The sequence below is a fragment of the Nannospalax galili genome, unplaced genomic scaffold, assembly GCF_000622305.1.
Source record: "Nannospalax galili isolate Female #2095 unplaced genomic scaffold, S.galili_v1.0 scaffold891, whole genome shotgun sequence".
In the NCBI taxonomy this organism is placed as follows: domain Eukaryota; kingdom Metazoa; phylum Chordata; class Mammalia; order Rodentia; family Spalacidae; genus Nannospalax; species Nannospalax galili.
Window position 1 is genome coordinate 1,054,118 of NW_008330576.1, and position 19,263 is coordinate 1,073,380.

The 19,263-nt window shown below is 41.9% G+C and overlaps 1 protein-coding gene across 1 annotated transcript; it reads left to right on the plus strand.

Moving 5' to 3' along the window:
• The first annotated feature begins 1,558 nt into the window (after positions 1 to 1,558).
• Positions 1,559 to 16,680, plus strand: Bloc1s6 (biogenesis of lysosomal organelles complex 1 subunit 6). The gene is made up of 5 exons (XM_008849260.3): positions 1,559 to 1,783; positions 4,631 to 4,772; positions 10,529 to 10,616; positions 12,695 to 12,781; positions 14,117 to 16,680. The coding sequence occupies exons 1-5, from the start codon at positions 1,699 to 1,701 to the stop codon at positions 14,234 to 14,236; spliced, it is 522 nt and encodes a 173-aa protein (XP_008847482.1). The 5' UTR covers positions 1,559 to 1,698; the 3' UTR covers positions 14,237 to 16,680.
• The last annotated feature ends 2,583 nt before the right edge of the window (positions 16,681 to 19,263 follow it).

Sequence of the window (19,263 nt, forward strand, 5' to 3'; positions counted from 1 at the left end):
AGTGGGAGCAAGAGCACTGCACACTGAAAGAACACTTTGATGCTAACATTGAACAAGAGATGTTTGAAGGGTGGCACACTGCTTTCCTATTGCTAAACCCCATCACAAATTCATTATTTTACAAATTATAGGTCAGCTGTCCACAGGGCTGAGTTCCATTAGAGAAATTTTAGGGAGGACTCCGTTTCCTTACATTTTCCAGTTTCTGGAGGTCACCCACAACCCTGGCTGAAGGCGCCTTTCTTCTGTCTTCAAAGCCAGCAATACTACATCTGACTAATTCTTTATAGTCAAATCGTTCTTTGGCCCATTCTTCACTCTGAGTTTAAAAAACCCTGTTACACTGGGCCCATGGAAAAACACTGGCTAATCTTCCTATTTTAGGGTAACTAGGAACTCCTGTTCTTTGCTATGCAACCTATCATATTTATAGGTTTCAGGGATATAGGGTGGATGGACGTTCATCACAGGGTGTAAAGAGCTGCTACTCTTGAGTGGAAAAGTGCCTAACGGAGGAAGAAGTGTGAACATACTGATAAGGGAAATGTGGAGCGGGCGCACTTTTGAGGTTTTATGTAATTCTTTTTTTTGAAGATGGCTTTGGCTACGGTATGGAAAATCGCATGATTTGGGGAGCAATATAAGGAACCATTTCCAGTGGTGCTGCATTTACCCATATGCAAGTGTTCCCCATCAAAGTGTTGTGAGGTACTTCACCAGAGACCACCACTCAGACAAAGCTTTGCCCAGTGAAGGTCTTTGCTGGCCAGCAGCTACACAAGGGTGTCCCAACGCAAGTGTGTAGCTCCAGGCCAACTCCAGGGTAAGCTTTTATAGAGAAACTAGGGGTGAAAAGTTTAAGTTCCCAAGTTTACAGGTACATAGTCCCCTTAACAATTTCTATTCTATTAAGCAACAATTACTATTTTTCAGAAGCAAGTCAAGCATAACCTACAGATGCCATAAATCTGCAGTTAGCAGGTGCACTCCAAACATGCTGACCTGTTCCCAAGACAACTGGGGTCCTGCTGACATGTGTTCCCATACCCTGGACCAACTGCCTGATCATTTCAGAGGCTAGAGTCAGCCTAAACTTTAACATGGCCTAGCTATGCATATCACAAAAGCTCATGACGTCATACCACAGGACTTCAGGTCTAAGTGTTCAAAAGACGGCCAACAAAGCCTTACAGTCAACTAACAGAGATTCAAATAATTTTGAATCCTCAGTTAACGAGATTCAAACTCAGACGTACGAACTGAGTATTTTACGGTCCAAATTGGGAAACCACGAAGTCCTTGTTCTTAAGGTTTTTCCTAAATAGGGACACAACACTGAAAGGGTTGGTCTGCCCCTAGGAATTCCATCGAACTAGGCCCCGCCACCACCAAGCACAAGGCTTTTCCGGTTTCCACCATGCCTCCACGGGTCCGTCAGTCCATCCACCCACCTCAGAGCAGCCCTCATCGCCCTGCCCACCCTCGGCGTAACAGGAACACACGTAAGTAAAAGTGCCCTCAAAACGCGACCCGGGGGCTGGTTTTCCGGACTTGCGGTCACGTGTTCCTGGGGCTGTGTTCAGGCGTTACTTCCGTGTGCAGCTGCGGCTTTCGTCCCCCAGGACGCTGCAGCCGTTGGGTTCCTCTTGGCGTCCACCGGTCCGCAGCACTCGCCCTCGGCAGTGCCAGCGCGGTGACATGAGTGTTCCTGTGGCGCCGCCCGCGGGCAGGGCCCTGACCACCGCGCCCCCTGACCGCCTGGAGGCCGGCGAGCCTCTGCTGGGTACGGCTGTGGGGCGGACACATGCCCGCTGGGGTGCGGGGGCGGGGAAGGCTGGGACCGCGTATGTCTGCGCTGGCGGCCTGAGGCGGGTGGTCCCCGCCGGAAGTGGGATCCAGAGACCTCCTGCCCGGCGACCTCGGAGGCCGGGCGAAGCGTCCCACTGGGTGCAGATGGTGGAGGGCGGTGGTGAAAATTTGAGTTTGTCTTGTCCCCGGCGCAGCGCAATGTTGACTCTGCCATGGGGTTAGTGGTTGGGGATGAGTTTATCGGAAAGATGTTCGGTTTCCAGAGAAATATCCTATATTGGCCGTGCATGAAATGCCCCCAGCTTGCTTGGTGACATGACTTTATCCCCATTACTCTAGCAGCCATTCTTGATCAGTTCCAGGGAGATTTAATCATTAATGCGCGAAGGCAACCATTGAACGAGGTGGGTTACACTCACGCATTGTTTATGCATCACCATCCTTAGGAGATTGGGAACATAGTCACTAAAAGCATTTTCTGTGTTCTCTGATTCATCAAGGAACGTTAGATGAAAAAGGCTTGTACAAAGGCAGTTGAGCCTTTTTAAAACAATCTTTTGTTCGAGAAATATAGGGGAATTCCCAAACCATTCTCTCAGCATTTTCCTGGCCATGCTTTTCTTTAATGACCAATTCCCAGCTAATTAAGTCGCTTCTATAAACATCGCTGCATTTACAAAGCTAGTGCTGCCTCCAGTCTCTTATTCTTCCAACTTGTTTGTTACACTGCTGTAACATTACTGCTACAAGATAAAACGTGGCATGTCATTCCCTTGCTTAGAATCCTTCAGTGACTTCTTGCCACTTTCTAAACAAGTTCAGACCCATTAACCTGGCCTTCACTAGCTCTCCCGCAGGCCGAGTGCATGGTATTAATAGCTTATCTTTGCTATGCTGTGATGCCCATGCTCCTGGCACCTTATATTCGTACTTTCCTCATTTTGTGTCTTTACTCGTATTGCATTCCTTCAACTTCTGTCATAGGTTTCTATCCACTTGGAAATAGTGGTGGCTGTGTACATTGGTGCCATCTTTTAGGATGGTAGTTTTTCAGTGTCAAAAGGATGCATAATCTTTGTATCCTACTGAATTTATCCCACAGAAACTCTTAACATGAATGTCCAAAGATTAGTTAAGAAGATCCTGCAGCATAATTTGAAATCGCAAAAAGTGAAAACAATCTAATCATCCATCCATAGGGACTGGTTCAACTACTGTAGAACACGTTTCTGTTAAAAAGGATATAGTAGATCTGTGTGTGCATTACTGTTGAAAGATAGCAAAGATGTATTTGAGAAGAGTTGCTGGTTGTGGTGGTGCATGCCAGCACTTGAGAGGCTGAAGCAAGACGATCAGGAGTTCAAGGCCATCCTGGACTACATGGCAAGACTTTGTCCTAAAACAAAATAAAATAGAAAACTTACAGAACAGGATGTTTCATTTGTGATAAAAAGACTGTATGAATGGATATGTAAAGACAGTTTCTGGAAGTCTAAGAAACTCCAGAATGACTCCATTTGGAATTAGGGCATAAGAATTTTTTTTAAAATTACATTTTAATTTTATGTGTATGAGTGTATTACCTGCATGTAGGTAGGTGCACCTGTCGTGCAATGCCCACAGAGATCAGAAGAGGGCATTGGATCCCCTGGAACTGGAGTTACAGATGGTTTTTAACCACCATGTGGGTGGTGGGAATCAAACTTGGGTCCTCTGCAAGAGGAGTTAATGCTTTTAATTGCTAAGCCATCTCTCCAGCCTCTGAAAGAATGTTAAGTTGTGTCCTTTTCCATGGATTTAAATTTTTATAGTGATTAACACAGATAACAATAACAACAACAAAAAAGAAATGAAGGCATTTATTTTTAAAGCTGCTCAAAAACCCATTCTTCCTTAAGAATCATGCTGGACTGGGGCTGGAGAGATGGTTCAGCAGTTAAGAACACTGGTTTTTGTTGAAGAAGACCCAGGTTTGAATCCCAGCACCTACATGGTACCTAACAACTGTCTGTAACTCCAGTCCCAGGGGATCTGACAGCCTCTTCTAACCTCCACGGGCATTGCACGACACGGGTGCACTTACTTACATGCAGGCAATATATGCATACACATAAAATAAAAATAATAAATAAATTAATTAAAAGAACAAAAAAGAATCACCCCAGACTTCTGTAATGGTTTGTTTTTGTAATGGCATTTGTTACACCCTGATTCCCCTGTATTGTGCACTTCCTGAGGAGAGGAGTTACTTTACTTGTTGTGACTAAGACATTAGTGCGTGGTAAATGTTCAACAAATGTTTCTTGTATGAAAAGGGTGAAGACCCTTTTTTCTTTAATCTCCCACAATGAAGTGCCTAGATCTTAGTATCTATACTTAAAAACACGAATAACTAAGACATTTCCAATAATTAACTAGAAGATTAGGGTAGGGGAAAGAAGGCCCCCTGAGTTAAAGTGTGTGTGTGTGTGTGTGTGTGTGTGTGTGTGTGTGTGTGTGTGAGCGCACGCGCACATGCGCGTGCACAGAGAGATGAACTACTTATGCTTTAAAGTAGAAATACCCTTATTTTTAATTTTAAGTTTTTGAGACAGGATCTCACTATATGGCTATGGCTGGCCCAGAACTTGCTATGTAGACTAGGTTGGCCTTGAACTCACAGAGATATGCCTCTTTCTGCCTCCTGAGTGCTGAGATTAAAGGCATGTTTTCAACTCCATTCTGCTCTGGTTTTCCCCCCTTACTAGTTACAGTCCCCCAACCTCCTTACAATGCTGTGATAACTCAAGAGCTTCCTAATGTGATTTCTGCTCGAGGACAGGTTTAAATGACGCTTCTCCAGATGAAGGATTAGCAGAGGACTTCACTGTAGAAGACAAAGCTGTGGAGCAGCTGGCAGAAGGACTGCTTTCCCACTACCTGCCGGACCTGCAGAGATCAAAACAAGCCCTCCAGGAACTCTCGTAAGCCCGACAGAGCCAGACAGGCACTCATTTCCTTGTTGGTGTGGTAACAGCTTTCTCTATAGCTGCATACAGTATGAAAGTATAGTATTTTGTAACATTTAGCCACTGAGCATTTCTATATTTTACAAATGGGAAAAGTGAAATGAATACTCCTAGAGTGTCTAATTTCTTGTAAAACGTCCTGTAACTATTACGTAGACTGGGTGATTAGTTTGGTGTTCTAGCACTGTTTTACATGTTACCCACTAGGGATTGTTGTGGCACGGTTGTATACCTGCTTCTGAGTTGAAAAATTGCCTCCATAAAAGTCATGTATGATTGCAGTTGCTGGTTCACATGTGTTATCAGGATCCCTAAGTACCTTTTTTGAGATGGCATGATCATTCCCAGTGAGCAACTTCACTAGGTAAAGAAGGATTGGAGAGTGTGCTAAGAGGAACAGCATCAGGCAAAATGAAATCCATTCCTTCCTTCCCACTGTGATCAGCATACAAAAACATGTGCTCTGATTTTATCTGTTCCCACCCGGAGACAACAGACTTAGCTTCTGCTTCATCCTGGGTCCAGCTTCTCCACACCATCCCAGCTGACCTTCTGTCATTTCTTTTTGTGGTGGCCAGCTTTAACGTGGCTTGAACTGCTCTTGCTGTCAGGCCTTTTGGAAACGTCTTTCAAGACTTTATTGGTCACATGGAGAGGATAGTCAACAGCACGGTTTATAATTGTTAGTAATGTTATAATTGTTGGCTTTAAGGTGCTGAGTGCAGTTACTATATACTGTGTGTGCCCACTGTTTCATAGTTTCTGAGTTGTCAGCAGCCTCAGTTTTCTGCCTGTCCTATGAGATTTTTTAAAAAAATTCCAGGTGCATAGTATGCCTTGCATTGTGATGCTAGTCTTGTAGCAAGAAAGTCATTTAAGGTTTTGTGGGAAAGTTTGGATGAAATGCGGTGCAGTGTAGGAAGGTAAGAAACTCTGCAAGCAGGATGTGTCTGGGTAGTGTTTAACGCATAGGAAGCTGGGGACTAAAGTTTAATTACAGATTTTAACTGGAGAGCAGCTAAAATTTCATGTTTTGAATAGCCCACTTATCTTCCTAGGGGCCAAGGCAATAATAATGATGACGATGATGATGATAAAAATCATCTCTTATATGTGCTGTATATGCTCACGTGTCCAGAACCTTACCTTCATGTCTTGATTAATTAAGTAGTTCATCGGTTAGTTCTCACATCAACCTAATGAGGTATTTAATATCATCCCCATTTGCAGCTGAGGAAACGAAGGTCAGAGAAGTTAAAGTAACTTGGAAGAGGATATTGGATCCCTTGGCACTGGAGTTATGGACAGTTGTTAGCTGCCATGTGGGTGCTTGGAATCAAACGTGGGTCCTCTGTTAGAACAGCAAGTGTTCTTAACTACAGAGCCATATCTCCAACGTGTGTGTGTATATATAAAATTATATAGATTGAGGTGAGGCCTATTGAGCCTAATTTGAGTTCCCCAGATGCTCTTAGGTGTGGGTCCGTCCCCGGAAGCCTGGTCAACCTTCCTAGTGTCACACCCTTCAAGAAAACTGACTCTCTCTCTCTCAGGAGCTATCACTTGCCACTAGTTCCTCAGCTGGGGCTGGGCTTCTTGCACACCTCTTCCATCCATGGGATTTTTGTCTGGCTTCAGCCTGAGCTTGTCTTGGGTACGCTGTCTCAAGCATTGCCCCACCCTCTCTTCTATCAGTGCCTGACTCTTTCCTACCTGTTCCTTTCCCAGATTTATGACTTTTGGTTTTGTTTTGTAAACCATTTAGTTTAGCCAGGACTGTCTGTGTAAGCACTGGATCGAGACTGTCTACTGCAGTCCAGTGGGTTGTCAGTGTGTACATAGCTGGAGACAATAACTACCCTCTGTCCCTGGATCTATCAGTAGGAAACAGTTCAGCTGCTGTTGATGGGCCCATTCTTGTGCACACCCCGCACAATCATCTGCAGCTGTGAGTTTGTAATTGCAGTGTCTGTGTCTTATTCAGAAGGTGGCATCTTAGTCTTCTCCCTCTCTTCTGGCTTTTATATTCTTTCTGCCCCCTCCTCTGCATTGTTTCCTGAGCCTTGGAGGGAGTGCTGTGAATGTCCTGTTGAGGGCTGAGCACTCCTCAGCCTCCCAGCACCTTGTACAGCTGTAAGTCTCTGTAGTCACCTCAGTTCACTGGAAAGAGAGGTTTTTCTGATGAAGGCTGAAGGCAGTACTTGTGAGGTGCTGTGGGCTGTGGGCTGGGTCTCTGGAGTGAAGCCCCAGGGTGGTGTGGATGGGCTATCTTCATCATTTTTAGAACAATGAAAAGACAAAAATAGAAGTTCTGAGCTTAGGCCCCTGATGTAGCCAGAGAACTGCAGAGAGCCTCAAGGAACTCCCTGGATGGTCCACTCTTGGACCCGCTGTGGAACTACACTCAGATACTTCAGCAAGCTTCATAATCTTGGCAAGTTTACCGAAGATTATACAGGGTTTCAGGGGAATAGAAGTTCAGTCATCTTTGTCTGCCTCACTGTTCTAAGTGTTCTTTGGAGACTTCTAATTGTCTTTGTACATTTTATTTATTGTGAATGTGTTGGGGGTGTACCATATGGAAGTCAAGAGGACAACTTTCAGGAGTTGGTTCTCCTCTTCCACAGTGTGGGTTCTGGGATCGAACTCAGGGCCTCAGCCTTGGCAGCAAGTGAGCCATTTCGCTGGCCTAGGAGCCTTCTACTGCAGTGTCAGATTGATAGATTTGGAAAGCACTATACTTAAAATTATTGTTTTATAGGGCCAGGTCTGGGAGGATCACATACACAGAAATTCTGTGCCCTCTCCCAGTAAAGTTTAGGTGTGTTTCCTTCCAGGCAATTAATGTGTTCACTAATTAGGGATCTTCAAGTGAGTTTTCATCATGGTTTCATTTTGTAGGCACAACCGATTGAATTACTGGTCATGGAACTGAAACAGTCTCCAGTGTCCTCTCCTCTGAGCTCATATCATCACATGGTTCCAAGCCCCAACCATCTAATCTTGTGTCTAGCTCCCCCACCTCCCTGCCCCATCTCAAGGTGCTCATGGAAAGACACCTCATTATTCACTTCATTAGCATAAACACAGGTGTGATTCAAGGAACTGGTCTAAACAAAGCCATTCCTATCACTTGGGAAATTGCAAGAATTTTAGAAACTGTGCCAGAGACCTGGTACAAAGGGTCAGACAAATTCATTAATAAATAACAGGTGTCTACTTACATCTTTTTTTTCCCATTTAAAGTTTTCCCATGTGTTGAATTTTAAGAGTTCTTTGTGTATTTTTTAAACAAGACCTTTATATGTTTTACACATATTTTCTCCAGGTCTGTGGTTTCTCTTTGTTTTTTGGTCTTTTTGAGACAGGGTCTCCCTGTAGCCCCAGCTGCCCTGGAACTCGCTGTGTAGGCCAGGCTGGCCTTGAACGCACAGAGATCTGCTTGCCTTTGCCTCCTGAGTACTGGGATTAAAGGCATGCGCCACCATGCCCGGCTGGAGATTTTAATTTTAATAAAGTCTGAATTGGCAGTTTTTCCTTTCATAGGCCATGCTTTTGTATCTGAAAACTCATGACCAAACCAAGGTCACCTAGATTTTCCCATGTGTTTTCTTCTAGATATTTTAATTTTCCATTTAGATCTGTGATGCACTTTGAATTAATTTTTGTGACATCTGTGAAAGGTTCACTTCCTTGTACGTGGAAATCCCTGTTCTTGAGAAGCCTGTTCTTCCTCTACCGCTTTGCTGTCAAGCAGCAGTTGATTACTTAGGTCAGTTTAAGGCTTGCTGCTCTGTTCCATTGATCAGTGTGTATGTTCTTTTGCTAATGCCATATTGTATTGCTTTCTGAAGCTCTATAGTAAATCTTAAGTGGTCCTTATATGAGTTTTGATAACTTGTGTCTTTTAAAGCATTAATCTTTCCCATCTAAGTCAGGTTCGTGGTGAGAGAGTTGTTGGCAGTATTTACTCCTTTATTGTCCTTTTAATATGAGGTCAGGAGTGTGACCCTCTCTTCATGAATGATGTTGGCAGTTCTTATCCTTTCTCTTTTCTTCTTCATCTGGTTGATGGCTTACCCGATTTGTTGATACTGAAGCTTCGGTTTCCTTTGTAGCCCGTTTTTGCTGTCCCATGTATGTCATCTGGCTAAGTTGATGAGTGTTCCCGTCCTTTATTCTGAACATCTTCACCCATGATCTGAAAGCAGGACACACTTGTGGCCTGTGTGGTAGACTGAGGCTGGTGGGTGAGCGGCTGCTTTCAGTCTTGTTACCACTTCTTTTTCCATTGCTCTTTATTTTGCAACAAACTGTACAATTTATTTTCCTCATAAATATTCACTTAGGTGACTCCTTGTCACTTAACCTGTGTCTGTTATATTTAATCTGGAGAGGAATAGGAAGTTACTTTTTTTCTTCCTTCATAGAATTTGAATCAGAATTTTGATGAGGAGACTTTGAATTTGTCTGAACTTTGTTAAGTGAGATGTAAGTCGAAGGAAGTAACCCGAATTTCCAAAGTTACATCACTGCAGAGAAAGGTTGATTCCCAGTTCTGTGCTGTTTTTCATCATGCTTTGTATTTACTCTTTAAAAAAAAAAAATACCTCTTGATACTGCATCTTTCCTAACCTTGAATCAGAAAAGTCATGTTTTATAGGTGTGACTTTTACAGTATGGACATAATCTGGATTAAAGACTTTTACCTAACCTTGCAACCAAAAAGTTGCAGTTTGTGATATAAACAAGTTCACTGAGCCATGTGCTCCTCTGATCTCTCAGGACCCCTCCTTGCCCTCTACCTAAGACAGGGAATGAGCGTGGATATGAATGCTTTACATATCAAAACACTGAAAGCTGCGTCTTTTCTCATTGCAAACAATGATCGAAGAAGCCTGTTATTGTGTCCATGTGATGTTCTAGGCCTAGAGATTAAAGGGCAAGAGTCTTTGATAAGAGTGGGCCTGACTTCTATTTTACCATTTCTTGTTGGAGATACTGATTCAATAAAGAGTGAGCAAAGCCCCAGCTCAGGAGCACGGTTCTGAGAGACAGCTGAACAAATGGGTTCTCAGAGTTCAGAGTTGTGAGTTTGGTCTGTCTACGGCCTTAAAAGGAATGCTGAGTCAGGCTATTTCTTAATTTAGGCATAACTGTAATGTGACTTAGAAAAACTGCAGTGTTTCTGATTTACTTTTTGAGAATGCTGAAATTTTAAGATGTCTAAAAAATTGAGTTTCTCAAGCTGGGTGTGTGATGGTGTACACCTTTGATCCCAGCATGAGGGTGGATCTCTGTGAGCTCGAGGCCAGCCTGCTCTACATAGCGAGCTCCAGACCAGTTGGGGCTACAGGGAGACTCTGACAAACAAAGGGAAAAATTAAGTTCCTTAGGCAAAAGTATAAAAGAGAACTTTTGGGGAGATAATGCAGACATTTATTTAGAACAATAAAATACTTTAAAATAATTGAATTATTTTTGTTATTAGAGTCTGAAATTGAGGCAAGAATGAAGGCTACTCAGTTGTCAGAATATGTCTTGGGGATGATATATTGAAAAAGATTTTTCTAAGGCAAATAAGCATTAGAGAGACAAAACATTGCCAGTTTAATTTCCAGATTTTCACATTAGCCAAGGATGAGGTTCCTCGAAATGAGCCAACACTCACAAAATGGAAAGTTCACTGTGGCTGTGTGCTTTTGTTTCAGACAGAACCAAGTTATATTACTAGATACACTGGAGCAAGAGATTTCAAAATTTAAAGAATGTCATTCTATGTTGGATATCAATGCTCTGGTAAGTACGATTTTATGTCACTTAATGACGTCTTATTTTAGAAATATGTAGATTTATCTTCCCACCTGTGTACTTTTGTATATTGAGGATCTTACTCTCTAATGTTTAGCATCTGTTTTTTAAACAGGACATGTTGATTGACTTTTTAGAGCACTCATAATCTTGAATTGTTCTCTTTCACATATTGAACTTGTTGTAATAGGAAATTTAACTTAGATCGTGGAATATTACTGTATTTTCACTTTTCTGTCACTGTGATAGAAACACTGACCCAAGCAATTTATAGAAGGAAGAGTTTATTTGAACTTACAGTTCCAGGGGAATTACAGTCCGTCATGGCAGGGAGGCATGGTAGCTGGAGGTGGCTGGAACAGGAGCAGCAGAAGCTAAGCTCTCACATCATCACACAGGCACAGGAAGCAAGAGAGTGACTAGAGATCCAGCAAGGCTTAAGAATTCTCTAAGCCCACCCCCAGTGATGTGCTTCCTCCAGGATAGCCACACCTTCTAAAACCTCCCAAAACGGTGCCATCATGTGGGGACAGAGTGTCCAAACACTTGGAGCCTATGGGGGACATTTTCATTCAGACCACCACAAGAGCTCATAAAATGAAGACTTAGACAGAAAACTGGAAGTGAGAAACTTTTGAGGTACTATTTTTACTATCAGGGAAAGTGTATTCTCTCTTGAATTGTCAATTACGTGGTTTCTTAATGTTTTATTTTCTTTATCCATATTTGTAGTGCCTTAATGAATTAATGCCATGGACTGAAATAGACACTTTGAGAATGATTATATCCTTCAGTATGAGTAATTGAATTTCATTAGAAACTGTTAGGAGAGAAAATAATACTCTAAGAAAAGGGACTTAACAAACAAGGAACGTCTTCCTACCTTTCTTTCCCTCTTGAACATTAGAAATAACTTATTTTACATGGTTTTGTAAGGATTCATACATACCTCAAAAATAGACTTTTCATTGGACAAATGTGGTTTAGGAATGTTTTCCTTACACGATTATCAAGTGTTCTCCAGCATCAGACAGAGACTTGCTGTAGTAAATAGTCTGCTCTGTGTGAAAGAGGCGAGCAAGGCTATGGTGAGTGAGGCTATGCAGCTGACCTGCTTTTCTTTTCCCTCTGAACTCCTGGTGCAGTTGAATGGACATTTGTTGAATGAGTGAATGTTGAATGAATGATAGAATTCTGTTGAGTCAGTCTGAAAGGATAAAAACTATGTTCTCCTCTGGTTTCTTCTACTTTTTAAAGAGTGGTTTTAATTCTCATGTAGGAGTTGAAAATGGAAGGCCCTGACAGAGAGGGACTGTAGACTGTGACTTAACTTTCAGCCACGTAAAGTGGTGCTCTCCCTCCTGACACTGCTCTCCTTTATCTCTTTCTGTCGCCTTGTCCGAGAGTAAGTTCTTTCCCTTCTATCTCACCTATGTGGGCCTTCTTCCTTTTTGATTGTGCAGGCTGAGATGCAAAGTGGACATTCTTTAGTGGCTGTTTTGCTGGTATGACCTTAAAAACTCAAGAAACATGACTGAATTTGTTCACCATGCTCTCATATCTGTGGTTACAAGCTTGGAATTTTGTAATAGGCAGACATATCACTTACACTGTCCTATGTATGCTGGCGCATTCCCTCTTTTATAAAGGTAGTAGAGAGTGTTTTAATTTTTGGATAATGTATATTTTTGAAGCACAATGTTTATATTCAATATAAAGGTCTGTTTTATGTTTAATAACCTTTTTGTCGACCAAACTGAATTAGATGTTTGTAAGATCCTACTAATGGTTAAATGAAATTTTGTATTACGGAATTTAAATATGAAAATAAAGCCAGGCATTGGTGGTTCACACTTTAATCCCAGCTTTCTGGAAGCAAAGGCAGATGGATCTCACCAAGTCCAGCCTGGTCTGCCTAGCGATTTTCAGGCCAGGGAGACCATGTCTCAAAAAAGAGAACATAATTAAGGCCCTGAAAATTGACCAGTTTAGGAAGGATGAGGTTAATTTGGGTATTGGTATATTTGTCATTTCGTTCTGTTTTAACTTGACTTTCTGTGTTTAAGTTCACTGAAGCGAAGCACTATCACACCAAGTTGGTGAGCATAAGAAAAGAGATGCTGATGCTTCATGAAAAAACGTCAAAGTTAAAGGTGAGTGGAGAACCTTTTCACTTTCTTTTTCAAAGTAGGTTTTTTTCCTTCAGTATTCATTTTTCGACTTTTTATACTTCTATATACAGTAACATATCTTCTATGTTATTTCCCTCTAAAAATAAAGCTTCCCAGCTTCTTCCAGAGTAGCTGGGCTGGTGGGCTGTAGTCTCTGTATACTCAGGAGGGGTTCACATTTCATAAGGGCTTGGAGTAACAAAATTTTTTAAAAACATTTTATTATTTTTATTTTATGTGTATGGGTATATTGCCTGCATGTGCACCTGTGTCATGCAGTGCCCTCAGAGTCAGAAGGTGGTGTCGGTGTCCCCTGGAACTGGAGGTACAAATGGTTGTTAGCTGCCATGTGGGTGCTAGGAATTGAACTCAAGTCCTCTGCAAGAGCAACCAGTGCTCTTAACTGCTGAGACATCTCTTCAGTCTCAAGTTAACAAAGTTTTTAAGAGGATCTGAAATTACCTGTCTTAGTTACTTTCTATTGCTGTGATAAAAACACTGACCGAAACCAACTTGGGGAGGAAAGGGTTTATTTTATCTTACCTCTCCCAGGTCATGGTTACAATACATCACTGAGGGAAGTCAGGGCAGGAACTGAAGCACAGATTATTTACTGGCTTGCTCCTCTGACCTATGCTTGCTTGCTTTCTTTTTTCTTTCCTTTTTTTTTTTTAGTTTTTTTGAACTCTGTAGACCAGGCTGGCCTTGAATGTACAGAGATCTGCCTGCCTTTGCTTCCCAAGTGCTGGGAGTAAAGGTGTGCACCACCATGACTGGCTCAGCCTGCTTATACAACCCAAAACTACCTGCTCAGGGGTGTTACCACCAGCAGTGGGCTGGGCCCTCCCACGTCACTCAACAATCAAGAAAATATCCCACAGACATGGCCACAGATCCTCAGTTGAGGTTCCCTCTACCCAGGTGTGTCAAGGTGACAACTGAAGTTATCCAGCACATTACAGAAATGACATTTAAAAGTTAAACATCAGGGGCTGGAGAGATGGCTCAGAGGTTAAGAACACTGGCTGTTCTTGTAGAAGACCCAGGTTCAAATCCCAGCACCCACATGGCAGCTAACAACTGTCCGTAACTACAGTTCCAGGGGATCTGACAGCCTCTTCTGTCTTCCGCAGCATTGCACAACATGGGTGCACTTACCTGCATGCAGGAAATGCATCATACACATAAAATAAAAATAATAAAATATTTTTTAAAAGTTAAACACAGGATTTTAAATTACACCATAAACCGTAACCCTTGGTATTCTCGCTCTCTCTTGCTCTTGCTCTCTTCTTTCTCTTCTCTCCACACACACAGAAAAGAGCACTTAAGTTGCAACAGAAGAGGCAAAAAGAAGAGCTGGAAAGGGAGCAGCAACGAGAAAAGGAATTTGAAAGAGAAAAGCAGTTAACAGCCAAGCCAGCCAAAAGGACATGAGCAGCTGTGCTTGTGGTGTGCTCTTTCCCTGCCCCGTACACTGCGAATTTATAGTATGTATGCATAGAATTTATAGTATGTACGTGTAGAGTGAGGTTCAGGCAGTGCCTTATCCCATTGCACATGTCTTGAAAGCCTTACCCAGGATTGCTGTCTCAAGAAGCCTTTCTTTCAGTAGTAGACACAGTGCCACTTGTTTTTGATATTCATGTGTAAACTCTTCAAGTTTTGTTTAATTTAAAAATTTGTTATTTTGACCTTGAATCATTTGTAAACTGGAAAATGCTTTGTTATAAGGGTCTGAACTCCAATTCAAAATGAGTATGACTGTTTTAGCTTCCTGAGTAGGATTTAAAGTTTGAGTTTCTCATTTTATGATGACATGCCTTTTCTGCAGTGTGACTCTGAGTTTTGGTAATTGCTTTTTTGACTGCTTAAAGAGAAATGCCAGTTGTCTGATCACAAATCTCACAGGAGAATGGAGGCTAAGCCTTTGTAAAGGACATAGCGAAAGAGTGTACACACAGGAACAAGTGCTGAACATAGTGGAAGAGTGTACACACAGAGACGAGTGCTGAGCGTAGTGCAGGTATCCATGCAGGAACAAGTGCTGTAGCTATAGGCTAGGTCAGTGGATGCCAGATAGATTCTTCATCCATTCTCTGCTTTTTAGTGTTGGTGCTGAAATAGATTTGGGGCTCAAGACAGAATTACATCAATTCCTAAAGTTGGCTGGTGATGGTGGCCCTCCACACTTTCAAATGTACACATAATCATTGGTGAGATAAGTTCTGTGCTTTTAGTGTAGAGTGAAATCTGTTGCTCACTTTAATAGATAATTACAGGATTGGTGGAAAATGGGTAAATAGTTCGGTAAAAGAGGCAGCATGATACTCTAGTATTTCTAGAATGTTTTCTTGATATTATATGTAGGAATTTACTCTGTGAGGGCAACACGAATTTTCATTGTTTCACATCAAGAGTGTCCTAGCATACTCTGCTCTTGTAGTATGTAGTGTCCAGTTGGTTTCTAATCCCAACTGCATGTGGACACTGCAGAACCTGTACAGGTGTCTGATTTTAATTACCTATTTTATAATCTATGTGACAATTTCAGTAGGCCGGAATTACTACCTCTGATCACATATCAGGCAAACAATAGAGAAAGCATTAAAGATGAATGCTAAGAACTGGTTGGTTTAAAGGCATAAGTAATTTCTTTGAGAGTCTTTTCCTTCTTTAATGAATGAATTATGGTCCCACAAGTCACTTGGTCTTGACCTCATATTTAAGAATGTAAATGTTTGAAATCTGTTACCCTTGGTCACTTCCTGGGATGAATTCACTGGGACTTGGAGGACACTGTCACTAATGCTGAATGTACTCATTTATATAAAACATCCAACAAAGACTATGCATTGCTCTTTTGGTGGTTTGGGGCCAGTTGTTGTGGTTGTTTAAAATGCTGCCTCCTGGACACCACCCTCAGTATATCAAAGGGAATCTGTTTTTGTTTGGTTTGCTTATTTTATTTTTAAAGTTTCCCTCCAGTGATTCTGGTATACTTTAAAAGATGAAACCCCCATAGGTTTAGAAGCTGACAATGAGGGGTTTCCCACAGTATACCACATGTCCCTTTCACCTGGGAACCAGAAACAATACAGAAACTCTCAATTTTTGCTCACTGGTCCTGATGTGGCACCCAAGTCTGGACTATTCTGATACAAAGAACTGGTGGCATAGACTATCTAGTGATTTACATTTATAAGTGGTGAAATAGTTTAAAAGCTACCGAGTAATTTTTGGAGCTAATCTTAAGAAATAAATTCTTTACTACTGCTTTTGATCTATAGTCAAATTTAAAACCAAACTTTAGCTGGCAGGAAATAAGATACAGAATTTTGGTTAATTAATTGAACTTTTGTGACCTGTATTAAAATAAATCATGTTTATCGAATGAATATATACACATATCCTTCAGAATTATATTGTCAAAGAGTTTTTTAAAATATTAAAAGAACTATATATTAGCATCTACTATTTTAAGGTCAACAGTAAAACAGAGATAACAGATAATTAAAACCTAAAACTTCAGCTATATTTCAGTAACATGGAAACATTGGAACCTTTATATTACAGTCTTGCTGTATTTTTCACAAAATAGAAAATTGGTGGAAAACTTTGTCTTGAAACTATATCAAATATGTACTGAACTGAAATGGTGGCAGTTCATCTTGTGTTCACTTTGCAGCAAGTATTGTGTAAATATGCAGACTGAATATAACATAGATTGTGTCCACATAGAGTTTTGTTGTGGAATCAGTTTGTAAGTGTACCAATTATATGTCCACAGATCTTTGACTGTTTTTGGTCTTATAAAATGAGGACTACTTTTTATGCACTTAATAAAAAAGTTGGAATCACCCAGAATCATTTATCAAGCACCATTCTGTATGCATCAATGTGTGTTTTTCTTTATGTATGTTATTTCAGGCATTCTAGTTTGCTGCCCTCTCCTCCCTTCTTCCTTGTAATGTTCTCTATGTATTAAGTGTTACTTACATCTTGTGACAAAGAATTACCAGTTTGTTCGTGAAATCCCAAACAGAAGTGTCATGAAAAGGCTATTTGAAATTACCCTCTAAACATTCACTGTTCTTTGAGAATAAACATGGTCACTACAAAGCAGATATGATGGCACACATGGAAATCCCAGTACTCAAGAGGCTGAGGCAGGAGGATTGAAAGTTTGAGACCATCCCGGGCTACAGTGTAAGACGCTGCCAAATAATAAAACCTATTACTTGTAGTGGTTTGGTAAAAAGTGCTTCACAAGGATTGCTGCATCTATAGCCTTTAACCGATAAGAATTCCCAGCTAATAGTGTATTTTAGATGAGGTTTAAAGGCTAATAGATGACCTTTAGAGAGAGCACCCAGGATAGGAACTCATAACTTTCTCGCATAATTGTGTGAATGTGTGTTTCTCAGGGTTGGCTCTATAAGCTTCATGAGATTCATCATGTATTTATACATTTAATATATATTTCACCAATACCAATTTCTTCCAAAGCCATGTTTTTTTTTTGTTTTTTGTTTTTTTTTGTCTTTTGAGACAGTCTCCCTGTAGCCCCAGTTGGCCTGGCACTTGCCATGTAGACCAGGCTGGCCTTGAACTCAGAGTTTTGCCTGCCTCTGCCTCCTAAGTGCTGGGATTAAGGGCAAGTGCCACCATGCCCAACCAAAGCCATGATTCTTAATAACTGAATCTTCACACATAACTGTCCTTATATTTTCAAAGTTCCCCAGTTTCTAGATTTTTCTTTGGCATGAAGATAGTTCCTATACTTTATTCAGATTAACCAGATAGGTCATATTTCTATCATCTTGTTCATGGTCAGCCAGTTTGCATGTTTACGATGCCATGCAATCTAAAAAGAACTTGAGGCAAAAAGTTCATAGAAACAGTGCAAAGTAAGGGCAAGTGTGCTGGATAGCTTAGTTGTCAACTTGACACACCTGGTAGAGGGAGCCTTAATTGGTGAATTGTTGCCATTGGACTGGCCTGTGGCCACATCTGTGGGGCATCTTCTTGATTATTGAGTGATGTGAAAGGGCCCAACCCACTGTGGATGGTGCCATCCCTGGGCAGGTGGGCCTATGTTGTATAAGAAAACAGGTTGAGCAGGGGCCAGGGGAGCAAGCCAGTAAGCAGCATTCTTCCATGGCCTGTGCTCCAGCTCCTACCTCCAGGTTCCTGCCCTGAGTTCCTACCTTGGGCTCCCTCAGTCTTGAACTGTGACCCAGGAGATGTAAGCCGAATAAACCCTTTTATCCCCAAACTGGTATTGGTCAGAGTATTTGTCACAGCTATATGGAGGAACAAACTAGAACAGCAGGCAAAGAGAAAATGGGTAAATTTGGGGGAATGCTGGGGGTGGGCACTGGCAGGAGAAAGGGAAGGCTTATTGAGGTTGGAGGTCAAGGCACATTCTCTCAATAAGGGAGGCTTGTAGATATGTAAAGAAGAAATTAAAATGTATATTACAGTAATGATAACTCTAGTAAAAGGTTGCCCTCTACTGTTGTGATACAGCACTTCTTAACCATAGCTACACCATGTTAAAGTTTAGGCTGACTCTAGTCTCTGAAAATGTCAGGCAGTTGGCCCAGGGTATGGGAACACTTGTCAGCAGGACCCCAGTTGTCTTGGGAACAGGTCAGCATGTCCTGGAGAGCACCTGATAACTGCAGATTTATGGCTTCTGTAGGTCATGCTTGGCTTGCTTCTGCAAAATAGTAACTGTTACTTAATAGAATAGAAATTGCTAAAGGGGCTTTCCACCTGCAAGCTTGGGAACTTAAGCTTTTCACTGCTGGTTATGGTTTTTTTGTATAAAAGCTTACCCTAGAGGTGGCTCAGGGCTACACACTTGGGTTCTGACACCCTTGTGTAGTCACTCGCCAACAAGACTTTCATTCGGCAAAACTTTGTCTGAGTGGTCTTCTCTGGTGAAGCCCCTCACAACACTCACCTCACTGTAAACCAAAGAAAAGGTAGCTGCTGATTGTGGTTAAGAACCAGGGATTCATGAACTTTTTCCACTTGAGACCTTTTGTTGCTAAACTCTCTCCTCAATGTCCACCCCTCCTACCCAGCTTCCAAGGACAAACTGAGACATGATAAAGTTCATCCTGGGGAACCAGTGAGTTTATTAGGTTCCACCTACAGAGCAGCAGGTGCAGGATTATGGGCAGGAGTATGGGTGACCTTAAAGTGGCCACGCTGGAAGATGTTGCACTTAGCGAGGATGATGACTCCCCATTGATGGACCCCTTCCCTTAGTCTTCCCCAGCCTACTTTAGCCCTCTCAGGTATGCAAGTAAAGCAGAATTGCATACCATGAGTTGGGAGGAGTGGCTGGATACACAGGGGAGGGTCCCATCACCCTTGCCACCCCCTCCTATGAGGGGACATCAGCTGTTGAGTCAACAAGCCCAGCTGTGATCTTTTGCAAAAAGACCCAG